Below are 17,391 nucleotides of genomic sequence, written 5' to 3'. Positions count from 1 at the left end.
TAAACACTACTATCAATTCTGTAAAGATTTATGAAATCGAAAGTTAAAGATAAGATTGGTTTCGGGACTCGCCGACCGATCTCGACTAAATTTGGTACGTGACGTTCTTCCCACATTCTTATGTCACAGTGCGAAAAAAGTGAAATCGGACCACAAACACGCCTACTACTCATATCGCGCAATTTTAAATTACACAAATCAAGCAATTAATATAACTGAATAAAACTTTGCACTAATAATTCCTTTAAGGTATGTCACCATATGATAAAAAATTATACAAATCCAACCAAAAACAAAAATGTGGACTCTAGTATCTATAGTTGACTTTTGACCGAAAATATCGATCAATGTGTGAAATATACAATTAAAATTCAAAGAAAATCCTCTACTAGTAATAGTATCACTGTGTATTAAAACGACTTGAAACGAGCCAATGTTTCTTTATTTCTAATATAAAGATTTTCGAACTCCCGGGTGACTTTGCACCACATATATCGACCAATGTGTGAGTTACCTCAATAAAATGAGAGAACGTGTTTTACTCAAAACAATGTATCTTTGTGCCTAAAATAGATAAAATTGGACGAAAACTGGAGCTAACCCCTATATAACCAATATCAGAATTTTCGAACATCTGACTGACTTTACTCCATATGTTTGGTGGTTGTATTGTAAGTGAGCTGATGAAACTCAGGGAATATTTTTTAGTAAGTGGCATGTTAATAGTATGTGTTACTGGCATAAATACCTAGATAAAATCGACTCAATACTACCCCCAACTCACATATTTTCTTGAAGGAATTTCTCGTACTTTGATTCTTGCAAGTTGCAAGAGTATAAAATGTTCGGTTACACCCGAACTTAGCCCGTCCTTATTTATTTAAGAATATAAATTTAACCTAAATACTCTTACAAATTTCAGTTTTTAGCTTTCAATACGATAACATGTTTGAAATAATCATATAATAGGTTGTCAAAAAAGTCTTGCGGTATTTTCGCTAGTTGGCGCTGAAAGCGCATAGTTCTAGTTTTATTTGTCGCATCGGGTCATGCTATACCTCTTTGGAAAGCTCATTTCACGCGCTAACACGTGTTGATTGATTGTCGTTTCTTTTAAGTCGCTCGTGAGTTATAGCGTCGCAAACAAGGAGCAAAATAAAGAGAAAATACGGCATATTTTACAGTACTACTACGATAAAGGCAAAAATGCATCTCAAGCCGCCATTAAAATTTGTGCAGTTTATGGACCCGATACAGTTTCCATTTCCACCGCACAACGATGGTTTCAACGTTTTCGTTCTGGTGTAGAGGTGGTCGAAGATGCGCCACGCTCCGGAAGGCCTGTCATCGAAAATTGCGATAAAATCGCTGAATTGGTCGAAAGAGACCGGCATAGTAGCAGTCGTAGCATCAGTCAAGAGCTGGGCATGAGTCATCAAAAATTCATTTCAATTTCAATAAAAAAAAAATTCAATAAAAATACCGCAAGACTTTTTTGACAACCCATTATTATATCAGATACTATATCTTATTATCTTATGGTAGCGAATTTAAATATGTTTCAAGATATGTAAGGATATCTTTAGTCTTTCCAATATATTCGGAGACTGTTCGAACAGTTTTAGAATAGACGTAAATATCTGTGTCCAAACGATAATTATTTCCACTCCAAGCCTGATTTATGTCAAAGAAGGAACTATTGCTGACAGCTTTCAAAAAGTTTTTTTTTCTTAACATAATTGAAAGTAATAAAAAATGTAAGACGGTCGCTCTCAATAAGAGTTTGTTGTTGTAGCAGCAGAATTCTGCCGAGTTGACACTCCTTGGCCGGATAAAAGTCCGGTCCCGTTTCGGTTACGTAGATCCGATTGTTGTGGGAACGGATCAATATGAGATAATATTGACTGAATACGCAAATTTCCTGTCTCTTCGACTGACTTCTTTTTTTAGCTCTAGCGCTAGAGTTAGTCGACAAAGAGAGTAAAAACTTAGCAACAAGATTATACCGATATTATTATATTAATATGCCGATAGTAAGAGAGGCCCACCCTGTACAAACAGTAATACTTTACCACCTATTTCTATTTTCTATCAATGCTAATTACATATACATATACCGAATATATCGTTTTATGATTTGCATTATAATATCAATTGAATTACAGTCAAGCTATTTTAATTTCAGTTGGACGTTTATATTCTCCATTTAATGTGCAATTTCAACAATTAAATGGTGACAGAACAAGGATTATGGTAATCTTAATTGTTTATGAAAGTAGCTTTGACTCATTGCCAGATACAGATATATGACAGCGTTTTAGGAAGCATTACAGTCGTACCATATTCGGAAAGTACGAAAGTAGGTACGAGTATACAATCAATATGACCCATGACTCAATGTAGTGGACGTCACAAAGGAGAAGAGCAATAAAATGTATGTTTATAATAATAAAAATTTTATAAGAAACAGTAGAGGCAATTCGTATGGTTATTGCTTTATTCTGTATTAAATGTTAATAATTATACCTATGTATCACCATAAGTATAAACACGCATATATAAATAAATATTTATGCCGCTTGTGTCTTCTGCAAAATCTATGCAGATGACTAAGCAGCGCATGCAAAGTCGAGTGATGAATATTAATTTGCAACTTTGTGGTTTAAGGAGCTATTGGACAATATTGGTTATAAGATGCCGGTCTTAATGAATAATCCGGCTTGTGAAGAGATGATAAAACACATATGTATATGACACCAAGAAGTTAAAAAATTATTTTTGTAATGCGACCGATTTTACAACATTATGAAAAAGCCGCAATTGACGCATATTAAATTTTAGGATTTTCTTGAAGCAATTTTTTTATTGGAATCTCTCTGTTTATTTGAAAAATATGATTCAGACTAATGGGAAGTCATTTCCGAAGTGGTTAAAAAAATATAAACCAAATTAAATGGAAAAATAAATTAGTATTTAACGATTTCAACTAATTTTAGATTGTTGATAAAAAAACCGATTTACATATAATACATATATTATTTGAAGCCATAATGGCGTCATTCTCACTTGTTATCTTTAAAAACGGAGCCGACCGGTTTGACAACACTACATAATCCGTTTTCCCAACAGCACAACTTCTTCAAAATTACTTGAGGAATATTTTCTGCAACTACAATAACAGGTTGGGTCAAGTTATATTCTAAGGCTAATCCTTAAAAAGAGAATCGCACTTTAACTGTTCGAAACTCTGAAAGTGTGAAATCCTGTGAATTTAATACAAGATAATGGTATATTCAACACAAAAATTGTATATTCATCATGATCAGCTGTTGCATTAGGTTGTCTCATTCGCCACTCTCTACAGCAGTGTTTCCCAAAGTGGGCGATAACGCCCCCTTGTGGGCGCTGCAGGTATCAAGGGGGGCGGTAAGAGACCCAGAAAGAAAATGGGGGCGTTGTGTAGAGGCCTGGGGGGTTATTTGTAATTTTATTTAGCTAGGAGGCCTCTTAGACAACGACTACATGAGCTCTCGACTCTCAACAACAACTTGTGAACATCAAGCAAGATGACGACGGACTTCGAGCTTCGTACAATATCTCTTTGTTAATTGCTCAAAAAGGCAAACCACATAACATTGGAGAAGAGTTAATATTGCCAGCAATAAATGAAGTAATAACTACTGTGCTTCATAAACCGGACGCAGATATTATCCGAAAAATTCGTTTGAGTAATAATTCTGTGCAAAGACGAATTAATGAAATGGCTGAAACCATTGAAGAATCATTGTACGATCACCTGAGGTCAAGTCAATTTTCAATTCAGCTGGATGAGTCCACTTTACCAACTAATGAAGCATGGTTGTTGTCTTATGTGAGCTTTATTAAAGATGAGAAAATATGTGAAGAACTATTGTTTGATAGAAATTTAGAGACCGATACAAAAGGCGAAACCATATTCAATATATTGGAAAAGTTTTGCGATGTGAAAGAAATTCCTTTGAAAAATATTATTTCAGTTGCTGCGGCGCTCCGGCTATGACAGGGTGCCATAAAGGCTTCATAGCGTACTTAAAAAATAAAATTCCAGATGTCCTTGGTGTACATTGCGTTATTCATAGACAACATTAAGTTGCTAGAAACTTAAGTGAAAAACTATTTCAATCACTGCAATATGTCATCAAAGCAGTCAATAAAATCCGCAACAGCTCTGTGAATGATGGATTATTTCATCAGCTTTGTATTACTAATGACGAGGATTTCAATCGTTTGTTGTTTCATACTAAAGTTCGTTGGCTACCAAGAGGCAATTGTCTGACTCGATTTTATAACCTGTTTGACTCTGTTATAGAGTTCTTGGAAACTAAAGATACAGAATTTCAAGACAAGCTCATAACATCAAAGAATGATATAGCTTACATGACAGACCTGTATAAATTGTTCAACGACATGAATCTCCAACTGCAAGGCGATAAACTAAATTTAATTAAAACAAAAAACGTCGTTGCTGCTTTCGCAGCCAAACTGCTTCTACACAAAAAGAATCTGGGCAGACGTGAGTTTCACAATTTTCCGAATTTATCAGTATCATGCAGTAACGACGAATTGTTTGCCTACTGCCAACATTTGGAAAACCTCCACATTGACTTCACCGAACGATACCAGGACATTTTGAACTTGGAAATACCAGACTGGGTGTTGGATCCGTTTTCAAATGTCAACACAGCAATGTCACCTCAGCTGGAAGAAGAACTTATAGAATTGACAACAAACGGGGATATAAAATCAAGTTCAAAAATGGTTGCCAAGAATTTTGACTACAAAAACCGATCTCGCAATTGTACCCTGGATTGTGGTCAATCGTTCAACGATTCTTGATAGCATTCCCATCGTCATATTTGTGTGAACGTGGATTTAGTGCTGTGACAACACTGCTTACTAAAAATAGAAATCGTTTGCTTGTTACCGATCGTGCCGACTTGCGACTGTTCTTGAGTAAATTGGAACCTGATATTAACAAAATTATTAAACAGCACCAGATTCATCCTTCACATTAGTTTTTATATATGGATCGATTATTTTAGTTTTATTTTTAATAAAATATTCTCTGTTTTAATACTAAAAAGTTGTGTTTCAAGAATCATTCTTATTGGCAGGTGGAGCCCGTAAGAGTTAACTTGAGACCTAAGCGCCGTTGTATGTTACCTACTGCGCTTAGGTTTCAAGTTGCTGGTTATAGTAAAAGTTTCGTTTAGAATTCTCCGTTAATATACATATTACATATATAGGTCACAATAATTAATTTAAACTTATAGTGGTTTTTAAATAGGTGAAAAAATGGGGGCGCTAAAAAAATATTTATTCTCAAAGTGGGCGGTAGACAAAATAAGTTTGGGAATCACTGCTCTACAGTCTGGCGAATCAAAAGCAACTATTGAAATATTCTCAAAATTATTTAGATTCTCTTATCAGTATTTTATAAACATATTAATATTGCAATAGAAAATAGTCATATTGAGACATCTATTAAATATAAATGATCAACAGAATTTATATATTTTTTTGTATCCAGATTTTTTTAAACATTTAACCTAAAATCTTATTTTCATTATTCTAATATCTTTTAAAAAAATATATAGTATATATATATATATTTTATGTACATGCGTACGTATTTGAAATAAGATTTGTTAGAAAAACCAAAATCATATATATGTATATGTTGTATATGGGAGTTGGGAGTATCGACCCGATTTTACTGAACAATGCCACATAATATTAACATGCCACATATAATAATATGTTCCCTGAGTTTCATTAAGGTACGTCACATCCAACCACCAATCATATGAATTAAAGCCAGCCGGATGCTTGAAAATCCTGATATTAAGTATATAGGGGCTTGGTCAAGGTTTCGCCCTCTTTTATAATTTTTAGGCGAAAAGATACACTGTTATGAGTAAAAGACGTTCTCTTGTTTTCATTGAGATAATCTACATATTGGCCGATATATGCGGCATAAAGTCACCCGGAAGTTCGAAAGTCTTTATATTAGGTATACGGGGGCTCAGGGACACAAGGCATTGGACACAAAGGCATACCATTACCTGGATTATCCCTGAATTTCAATTATAAATCTGCAACATTGATCGATATTTGCGGTAAAAAGTCAACTAAATGTACCGTGTTTCAAATATTCGATACCTAGGGACTTGAACAATTTTTGTTGAAGGTGGACACAATTTGGTCATAAGATGGAATACTTCAAAGATGAGCCGTGCCGCGCCCGTCGTTCAAAATTCCCTCATATCATCTCTGATGTAAATTATTATGTCTCTGGCGCAGCTAGTTATTGATTTATCGCACTTTCAGTTGTTTTAAGCAGTATCGCTGTATAGGAGTTGGGTTATCTTCCAATTTCATCCTTTTTTACAATGTCGGTAGAGATGCTTAATGAGTCTGTACCTATATACTTTAAGCCAATAAGTGGGTGGATCCGCCCACTTTTTTATTTTTAACGCAAAGGTGCATCTTATCATTTACGAACTCGTCCTCACCTTTTTGCCAAGAAACAATGGTACCAAGTTTCATCAAGATATCTTAATTTTTACTCAAGTTATCTCGATAAGTTTTAGATGCTGCAAACAACTGTTAGGTGCAAAAAAAACTATTAAACTCTGTAGCAACATGTTGCAGGAGCATAAAAAATAAAGTAAATAAATAAATTAATAAAAAGCCAGAGGATCTTCTGCATGGAGCTGAAGAGTAGCTGAAGGTAGACGGAGGAAGAGATAAATAAATATTATAGCAAATACACATGTACAAACCTGTGCATCAAGGGTCCAAAATAATTTTACAAACAGTATTGAATAAAATTCTCAAATGTACTCGTATAAGCATGTGTGAAAATCTACACTACCGCACTAAAATCTCAGCCAGTCTGTAGAACTGGAGAGAAAATTATTCTATTTCGATTCCCTGCTAGAGACGTTTAGAGACGATAAAGCGTGTTGCATATTGGTCAAGATTCGTAATATTCTATAAAGAGTAGATATTTAAATTATTATTGTTGCATCTAATATCGAAAATCAATAATATCATAGTCGATATTTTCTGACTGCAGTCAAAGAGCAAAAAACGAGTTAATCTTGTCTTTAGCTAAAATGAAAATATGGTGCGATAGGTAAGTTTTTTATTACTAAATAAAAATTATAAAATTTCTAATCAGCAAATATTGAAACTGTAGTACTAAATTCCAGCACAACAAAACTCATCAAGCTACTTGGCTGTCTCCGGATCGAAAAGCCACCAACCAGCTCGTTCATGTTGTGATAGACGAAAGACACGTCTGTCCCCAGTCTTTTAGACGTGCGTACGTTCCGAGGACCTAACATCGACTCGAACCACTACAACAAACACATGGAAGGTTTGACGTCGAGAAGCTGCAATCACAACAGACAGCCGAACGATTTTCTACTCGACTTGCACTCTAGCTCTTTGAGTGCACTCATCAGCAACTCGGTATAAGGGAACTGTGGGACGGCATTTCAAACTCCTTATGTACAGCTGCAAACGAAACCATTGGTTTGCGGAAAATGCAAAAGAACAGCTATTTTTGTTATTATGGTATTAAATTTGTACCGAGGAACAATGCTTAAGAAATAACAAAAATAAAGCCATAAAAAACAATATTCCCAGTTCTTGTAAAATGGAAATATGAGAAGCTAACACTTTTTAAACATTTTTTCAATGATGTTAGAAATTTAAATAACTTTCTTTCTAGAAGAAAATATTTATTTTTTTAGTATCCACGAAAGTACTTGATTTTCAGTGTTATGACTTTAGCAAAACTTCTACTTTCCTAAAACAACTATATTTTACAACTCTTGGGCAATTACATCGAGCTTGAAACATTCTAACTATTTGTAGTCGTAGACTATATGAGATAAGTACGAGTACAGGATAAACATAACAATAAATAATAAAGACGAATCTTGTCGAAAAAATACGACCCGCCCTGATGTTTATACACGAACATTGAAAACAAATATACAAATATACAAATAGTTTGTAGTCATTTACATTTCCAGAAGCATAAATTCCACTGTATATGTTTATTAAAACCAAGGAGCTTCTTCTAATTATTTAACTGTAATTTGTTTTCACGTTATTATTTCAAACTATTTATTTATCTTGCTTCGATTCTTTGAAATTCGTTCGTTTCTTTCTGTTTGAAAAATTTATATTCTAATATTTCACGGAATTTTTTTCATTATTGCATTAACCTCATTATCATTATTAATTTTTGTTTATTTTCCATTACTAAGTACGCCTAATTATTGTACATTTTGGTATTGCTATATGCTTCTCGTCAAATTGTATACCATACAAACCTATTTATGTGAGGCTTTTATAAATCATTTTTTCGACCCATTTGTTTATAATTTAAATGCTATGCACTCACTCGATATCTATATACATATTTATTATGTAGTACTTTAGTTTTATGAACACCTGCGCATAAATTTCGTACAACTTGAAAAGAAAAATTGGCTAATTTTCATTCTTCATTTTATATGTAGCTGGAATTAACGAGCGGGTTTTAATGGACTATTTTTCGTTGTTGTATGTAAATATTTTTAGGAGCTTGAAATGACGTATTTTTATTGATGCAATAAAGTTGTAAAAATATATTATTTGCAGGCAATCACATAGACTATTTGTTGTAAAATTGATTGGGCGATGCCTCACTTCAACTCATCGTTATTAATTTTCGGAAATAATTTTTTGAAATCATCCTCTATTAATTCTGAGAGATATTGAATATTCAATTGCCGCTTTATTGTTAAATCAGTTCGCCCATAAAAATATAAATTTTATAACTTAAGGTAATTGAATAGGAAGTACTTGACTAATTGTCAACGTAGACTAATTGAAAAAATATTTTTTGACGATATATTTTTCATAGATTTCGATTTAGTTAAAACTTTCTCAAAATATTTGCAAATATTATAGTAATTATCTGTAAATTGAGAAATCTAAGACTAAATGCGTTTTTAGGCTGTAAGGCGTTAAAGAGGCGCACTACGAGACAGTTTTAACAAAACAAATTTTCAGGCATTGGACTCTTCGTCTCGTGATTGTGATGTTAGTTTCAACCCGCAATCATGAATTGATATACATATGTATGTATGTATGTACATAATTATGAATAGAAACAATTAAAGCATATAAGCGCATTATGGTTATAGTTATTCATAACTTTGAATTTGTGAACAAATTAGGTTATCTGCAAACCAGATTGATTGACAATTTTGAAATTGCATATCGAACCATTATTTGCAATATTTTCTTTTTATGACAAAATACGGCTTAACATTCCCCAAATGGGTTGGGAGAACAATTTCGACAATTAAACTGTGCGTTCGTTTGAGCTAAGTATAATCGACTTTGAATAAGGTAAAGTTATCATACTCTCAGTACTATTGATACAGCAGCTTGGTTCATGGCGTCAATTAAAGGTACTGTTTTACTTGAAGTTATCGTAAAGTGTCTAGAAGTGTTTTGGAACTAATTATTGTTAGAAGCGGTATAAGAAAATCTTTACATTGCTTCCTTAAAACGAAAAATGGTTCACATACTCAGCCTTGAAGTATAACGCAGAATCTTTCATGCCGGCAACTTTGCACTGAGTAAGTAAAGACCTCTTTCGACGAACAAAGACCAAACTCTACAAGTCCCTCATCATTCCTATCCTGCTATATAGTGTGGTATGGACAACGGCATCATCTAATGTGTGGGCCTTAAAAAATTTTAGCGGAAAATGTATGGTCCTTTGCGCAATGGCAATGCAAAGCCGCAGTCGATGGAACGACATAATTGACATAATTCAGCAAATCATGGGACAGTGGCAACACTGCTTAGGTCATGTTGTCCGGATGGGAGAGAATACTCCAGCTTAGAAGGTTTTCGATTCAGTGCCCGCTGGTGGAAGCAGAGGAAGCTCTCAACTCTGTTAGAGACATGAGTTGGAAACGGCCCTGCCCGCACTTGGTATCTCGAATTGGCGCCAAATAGCGAAAAGAAGAAACGATTGGCGCGCTGTTGTTAACTCGGCTAGAAGAAGAGGAATCTTACATCGCTGGTTAGAGAAAATTTAAAGCTAATGATCGTCTCTCAGCAGTCACAATCTGGTGCGCGGCCAAAGTTGTCACCAAAAATAATCAGCTCTCTGTAATCGACTTTAAACTAGTTCGATATTAACAAAACATTGCTCCTACATATTCAAAGTCAATTGATATAAAATAAGTAGCTTTTCCCTGTCTGAAAAACTCTTAAATGTTTATGGTTGGCTACCGAGGGTGATCGCTTTCAGAAAAATCTTGTTAATATTGGTCGTAAACCAATCGAAAGATATCGATCGAGCCTCATGGTTCTGTGATCGAACAGGAGTGGCCTTCTACTATATTAACCCATACATAGGTAGTTTAAAAATAAATGACTACCATTGGCTTAACAGTAGCTGCCAAGTGAGCTTCTTCTCCAATTAGCAAGTTCATAAATCTTCTTGTGGACAAGCAAGGGAAAATAAGCAATTAAAGCCATTCGTAGCTCCAAAACCAAGGCTCACTGCGCTAGGTTATGCAAGCAAGCAATAACTATCCTACTCGTATCAGTAGGTAGTTCGGTTAATAAAATAAGAGTACCCAGTCTTATAGAAATAACTGGAAGAGAAAAGATAGGCGAGTTGTCCCTCTCGGGAGCAGCTGGGAACAAATTTCCTAGCTGCCCCAAGCCATTCCTTCAAGGGTTTATTACAAAGTTACTTTGGGATAGTGTTGATGGTGAACAGACTAAAAAAACTCTACTTTTAGGCAAAAAACAATTTAGAAATATTGTAAGGGTCATCACAGGGATCCTACTCTTTAGATCCTACCTTCAGAACTGAATTCGGCGAAATGCAAAGAATGCACCGAGGATAATGAGACGCTGCTATGGTTACCTATTTTTTTTATTTCCAAATCGGAATTAAAAGTTTAAAATTATAATATTAATCCCAAAAAAATTGAAAAACTAAAACACAAAACATTTTTCAAATCAAAAGCTGCAATAGGATGAAAAGGAAAGCTTTATATTTCTAACTGAAAAACTATAATTAAAAGCAATTAAACACAAATAAGCTCAACTACTTTAAAATTTTATTAAAAATAATCTTTGGAAAATATAATCGAAATAATAGAAGACGAAGTACGCAAACGAAATATCTTAAAGTTCAAAAGCGCAATTTTTATACTCTTGCAACCTGTTGCTACAGAGTATTATAGTTTTGTTCACCTAACGGTTGTACGTATCAGCTACAACTAATCGACATAGATATATAATGGGTTGTCAAAAAAGTCTTGCGGTATTTTTATTGAATTTTTTTTTTTTATTGAAATTGAAATGAATTTTTGATGATTCATGCCCAGCTCTTGACCGATGCTACAGCTGCTACTATGCCGGTCTCTTTCGACCAATTCAGCGATTTTATCGCAATTTTCGTCGACAGGCCTTCCAGAGCGTGGCGCATCTTCGACCACCACTACACCATAACGAAAACGTTGAAACCATCGTTGTGCGGTGGAAATAGAAACTATATCGGGTCCCTAAACTGCACAAATTTTATTGGCGGCTTGAGATGCATTTTTACCTTTATCGTAGTAGTACTGTAAAATATGCCGTATTTTCTCTTAATTTTGCTCCATGTTTGCGACGCTATAACTCACGAACGACTTAAAAGACGTGACAATCAATCAAACACGTGTTAGTGCGTGAAATGAGCTTTCCAAAAAGGTATAGCATGGCCCGATGCGACGAATACAACTAGAACTACGCGCTTTCAGCGCCAACTAGAGAAAATACCGCAAGACTTTTTTGACAACCTATTATTTGTATATAAATGATCAGGATGACGAGAAAAGTTGGCATGACACCGCCCACTTTTTTGTGAAATCCCATATCTCGGTACGTCTGTATGTCGAAACGGTTGGAAATCGGACCAATACTTCCCTTAGCTCCCATATATGTATGTACCTAATATAAAAAATTTTAGAACTTCGGGGTGACTTTGTACCGCATATATCGGTTAATATGTGAGTTATCCCAATGAAAATTAGAGAGCGTATTTTATTCATAAGACTGTATCTTTGTGCCTTAAATACATAAATTTCAGCGAAAGCTTGGCCTAGCCCTTATATAATTAATATCCGGGGGCCTATTCTGTAACTCGATTCGAAAATCAATTTACTCGAATTCGGATATTTTATATTCTGTAACTCGATTTTCGGATTTTCAAGCCAATTTTCGAATAAAATATTCGCGATTATTGTACGTATACATTTTAGAATCGAGTTACAGAATAGGCCCTCAGGATTTTCGAACATTCGGCTGACTTCACTCTATATGATTGGTTTTACACCTTAAAGTGTTTCCCTGATTCTTGAAAGTTGTAAAATTGTTGGGTTGCACCCGAACTTAGCCTTTCCTTACTTGTTAGTTATAAATTTTTGGTTAATTCAATTATACATTACTTGGAATCCTGCTATAAATAATATTCCTTACGTCAATATATTTATTTAAGCACTTGTTGCGTTCCAACAGGTTAATAACTAAGTAAAACCAATCAGTTATAAAATGTATTAGCCAACTTACATTGTTTTGCCAAAACCGGCGCACAACAGCACTCTTTCACCTGCTCGTAGAAAAAGCAAGAGCCAACAGTAGCCTTATAAAGCTTCTCACCCACATAACAAATGTGTGGCACAAACGGCAGACCCTCTGAAAATATACGAAATACATACTTATGTATATAACGATTATAATTAAAATAAATATTAAAAGTTATGACTAAATATACCAGTGCACTAAATAAAATTCCTAATAATTACTTGCTTATTTGTTGTGGCAAATTTCATATTTGAGCTGATATACACAAAAGGCGCTGTTGTAAACAAATGTAACATTCTAAGCAGACGCAGTAATAAATATATTCAATAACATGCCAAAATGTGCACTAAAAATTAATATTAAATCTTTGTTCTACTCAACACCCGCGCGTAAGTATTGACCTCAGCTACTCTAGTTCATATATTATATTGCACAAATTTGTGCAACACATCCACAAACATATGTACATAATGTAATATGTGTAAGTTGAATGCAGTTTCACTTTCATGCACACTCGCCAATTTGTTTTTGTTGCTGTGTTGTGTATGGTATTTTACTAGCGGCCATAAAAATATTTTCGTGCAATACGAAATGAGTTCATAAACTACAAATGCTGATAAATAATAAAGTTTGGTGTTAAATTGTACGAATATACATACATACATACATACATCTATGTATGTATATGTACTCAGTATAGTGCTGAATACATGTGTACTTACATTGCACATATTTTTAAAATTTAATATGTGCTTGTAGTTCATGAGGGAAGCTCCTTGCACTTTGTAAATTTGAGGCTTTCGCTTTGTTTTTCTTTTGGAGCTCGTAAAAGTTGCCGAATTTTCTTCGCACTGAAGGCTAGTAAAAGTTTACAACATATTTCGACCAAATCAGCATGAGCTAAAACACATAATTTTGCCTGCGTTTCGTTACTCAACTCCAGAAACTTAAAATTCATGGTTTTTTCTGCCTTTTTGTTCGCATGATTTCGGTCCATACGAAAACATAAATGTTACGTACCCCTACAGCGATATCTCTTCTTCGTCATTATCTCGTGTACACCGAAGCAAGACTTTTGGTATATTTTTGAAGTGTGAAAATGTCTGTTAACAGCAACTTAGCCTATATTTACATAAAGTGAATGGTTTTGCTGCTTTTCAATTTGTAGTTTGCAATTTTACACTCAAAATCTTTATTATTTTACCATTAACCAGTAAAAAGTAAAACAAATAGAGCAATGTTGTTACTGAACAGAATTTGTCTCCTGAAACCGTAAATATCATAACTTCAAAATGCCGAGAATATGACAGACAAATTAAAAAAAAATATCAAGATAAAAAGTTGCACTGGAGTTTAAACAGTTTCTATACAAGAACTTGATTTTGTTCGCCCAGTTTGTATGACAGCTACAGCCATGGACACATAAATAGCACACTTGGTTATCAAATAAATAACATTTATTTAATCCTTAAATTTACCACTTACGGATTTGAAGAGGAGAGGAGGAGAGATTTAAAGAATAAAGCAATAAATATTATATTTTCGTTAAAAAAAAGACGAAAACATCGGTATCTTATATGGCAGCTTAGACACATAAATAGCACAATCTGAAAGGGATTTAAAAAAAAGCACAAAAATTTATAAAAATTAAAAAAAAAAATGATATAAGATAGCTCACTGCGTTAGTATATTGTACTATATCCACTATTTTTATTCACCCATTCATATCTTCCTTGCATGCCGTCCACCAATTTTTGACATCATTCCTTTGCGATTGAATACCAAGCCACCTCAATTCCGGCCCATAAATCTTAAACATTTTTGAATTTTTTGCTTGCTATTTTGATCTTGACATCATTCCATAAATTATCTATTGGATTCAGATCCGGGCTTTGTGCAGGCCAAGCCAATATTCATTGGCGGTGTGCTTCGAATCATTGCCTTGCATAAATGTCCAGTTTATGGGCATGTATAAAAATACAAATGGCTCCATTTTATTTTTCAGTATATCCATATACTGAAACCGTTCCATTTTACCATTAATTTGATCAATTGGATCGACGCCGTGCCATGAAAACACGCCTCAGTATATGCTACTTCTACAGCCGTGCTTTATGTTTTTTTGGTATACCTAGGGCTAGGGGCCTTGTGGACGACGTACAAATGTGTTTCCATCTAGACCCATCCTATTTATCTTGATTTCGTCGCTCCAAAGCACGTTCCTCCAAAATTGTGCTGGTTTGTCTCTGTGGGCCTTTGCAAATGCCAGTCGAATTTTGATGTGGCGTTTTGACAGGAGTGGTTCCTTCATGTTAATTCGTCCAAAAGTTGAGCATCGTTGAGACGACTTCCTACAAGCTTGCTGGGCATGTCCACATCATATTCGTCATTAATTTCGATCGTAAAATCTCTGGGTGACTTAAAAGGATCGGCTTTGCTCTTTCTTACTATGGTTTTGTCATCGGTTTTACGTGGCCTTGGCTTTCTTGATATCTTTTCTTTTTACACATGACGGGTCTTTTTTTGTTGCATAAAGAGCATTATATACCATTTTTTGAGAACAATGCATTATTTCAGCAATTTGGGCAGGACCTTTTCCTTTTTTTGTTCATATCGCACATAAGCACTCCCTTTTCCTGTGTGCAATGTTTTCCCATAATAAACTGCGAACTTAAAAAAATGCTATTTATGTGTCCACTTCAAATCGACACTATACGCAAAAAGATTGCCGCGTACTAAATTGCATAGAAAGTCAACGGTATTTTAGCGGCGAAACTATCTTCATAATGAAAACAAGCATTTTTATTGCTAAACTACTTTACGATTAAAAATTAGAATTAATATGGGATTCAGATTTGTGCTATTTATATGTCCATTGCTGTATATACTATATGGGGCTGATCTTGGCGGTTCCGACAAATGAGCTGCTTTTTGAGAAGGAAAAGACGTGTTCAATATGATATAACGATATCGCATCTATAGCGTCAGACAGACAGACGTACCTAATCGACTCAGCTCGTTAAACAAATTGGCCTAGACGATCAGTTCTACGTAACTTACCACTTCCTGCACATTTATTTAAACAATAATTTTATGTTTTCGAACTACTAACTAACAAAATAATTTGAAACAAGAAAAATATATATTTTATAAATTGTTTTTCCTTTCACTAATCGCACAATAATTTTATTTAAAAATTCTTAAAGTAAAATTCATCCACTTCCGATAAATTAATCAACGATCGCACAAATCGTGTTAATAGCATAACCATTATTAAACATTTTAACTTGTATATCCGCTTAGCTAACACAAAATAATATTGTTCAGCTATTAAATACACCCCTGAAAACGAACCACAAAATATACCTGAAAAATACATTAACAAAATAATTTATTACTTCATTCGTCTATGTTTTTCTTGTTGTAGCTAGGTTACAGGAAGTTCGTTTTACTTTTTTGTTCCAATAAAAATAGAAGTTCTCCTCGGCATTTTCGTTCTACGTGATTGCACAAATCAGCATAAAAGTAAATGTGCAATAAACATAAACTTTGATTAGTTTTACTTTTACGTTAAAAGGGGAGTTCGAAAAAAAGACTAAATTAAGAAAAAGTTTTAGTAAATATGTTTAAAAAAATGATGCGGGTTGCTGATATTTTCATTATTATAAAATTTCAAAATATTCAGTGTGTTTTAAAGATTTAAATGTATTGTCATTTAATTACATAATTTAAACTTAAAAAATTTAAAGTTTTAGAAATAAATGTTTACCTATCATCTATGAGGCAGTGGAATATAGAGCACTATGCACTATGAGAAAATACTAAGTCTTGTCACAAATTGTGTTACAAAGTTTACGAGGACAAATTTGCAGAAAAAATGCAGATATTTTTTACAATCAGTTGAGTTTTTGCTTTTGCTTAGTAACATTGAAGTGAGGCGACCAAGAAAATGGTATTTGGGGAGACTGCTTTACATATGTAAGTGTGAAAAACTTATGAGCTTCTTAAAAAACTCAATATTTCAAAATGTTTCTTTCTCTTAATATTAATAGTTTTTCCTAGACACTTCAATTGATGACATTAATTTTCTGGCTTGAAGCAATTTACTCGCACCAAAATGACAAAATGTAAGCAAAACCTCCCAAAAGCGCAAAAATGTTGTTCTACTGCAGCAAAAGTGTACCAGCAAGTTGTTTTAGAATTCTTGGTAATGCAGTTAAACTCTTCAATGGAGAGCATTAGACCTTCCAACAATATTGTACTCCAGCACAGAAACTAAAAACCACACAGCAGTGGCTTAAAAGCAATACTACTATGAGCAAAAAATAATAAGACTTTGTTCATCATTCTTAACTTTTTCTTCAAAATCTTTTTAGTCTCCCTCAAAGTAATACCCCTTGGCCACAATACACTTGTGCCAACGTTTTTTCCTATCCTAGAAACAGTTCTTAAAGTCATTTTCCGGAATAGCCTTTAATGCGCGTAGCGCTACATATTAATTTCTTCAATTGACTCAAAACGGTTTCCCCGAAAACATCGTTTGAGTTTGCTGAACTCACAAGGACCTATTTTGGTGGATATTTTGAGTATGAAATGCGTTCTTGCTCGACTTGTCCCGATAAAGCTGAATTTATTTTTAAATATCACCATAAACAGGTATCTTTGGACAAGATCGTGTGAATTCCGATG

At 34.1% G+C, this 17,391-nt stretch overlaps 1 protein-coding gene across 6 annotated transcripts in view; it reads right to left on the bottom strand.

Annotated features, from left to right (window-relative positions):
- LOC120777995 overlaps positions 1-17,391 on the bottom strand; it is a 57,719-nt gene that overhangs the window by 2,615 nt on the left and 37,713 nt on the right. For all 6 annotated transcript variants that reach the window (XM_040109646.1, XM_040109647.1, XM_040109649.1 and 3 more), the window contains one exon: positions 12,688-12,813. In XM_040109646.1, coding sequence (XP_039965580.1) covers positions 12,688-12,813 — 126 coding nt within the window. The remainder of the gene's footprint in view (positions 1-12,687; positions 12,814-17,391) is intronic.

Source organism: Bactrocera tryoni, chromosome 5 (assembly GCF_016617805.1).
Source record: "Bactrocera tryoni isolate S06 chromosome 5, CSIRO_BtryS06_freeze2, whole genome shotgun sequence".
Taxonomy (NCBI): Eukaryota; Metazoa; Arthropoda; class Insecta; order Diptera; family Tephritidae; genus Bactrocera; species Bactrocera tryoni.
The sequence above is the reverse complement of the archived record's forward strand: the minus strand, read 5'-3'. Positions and strand labels throughout refer to the sequence as shown.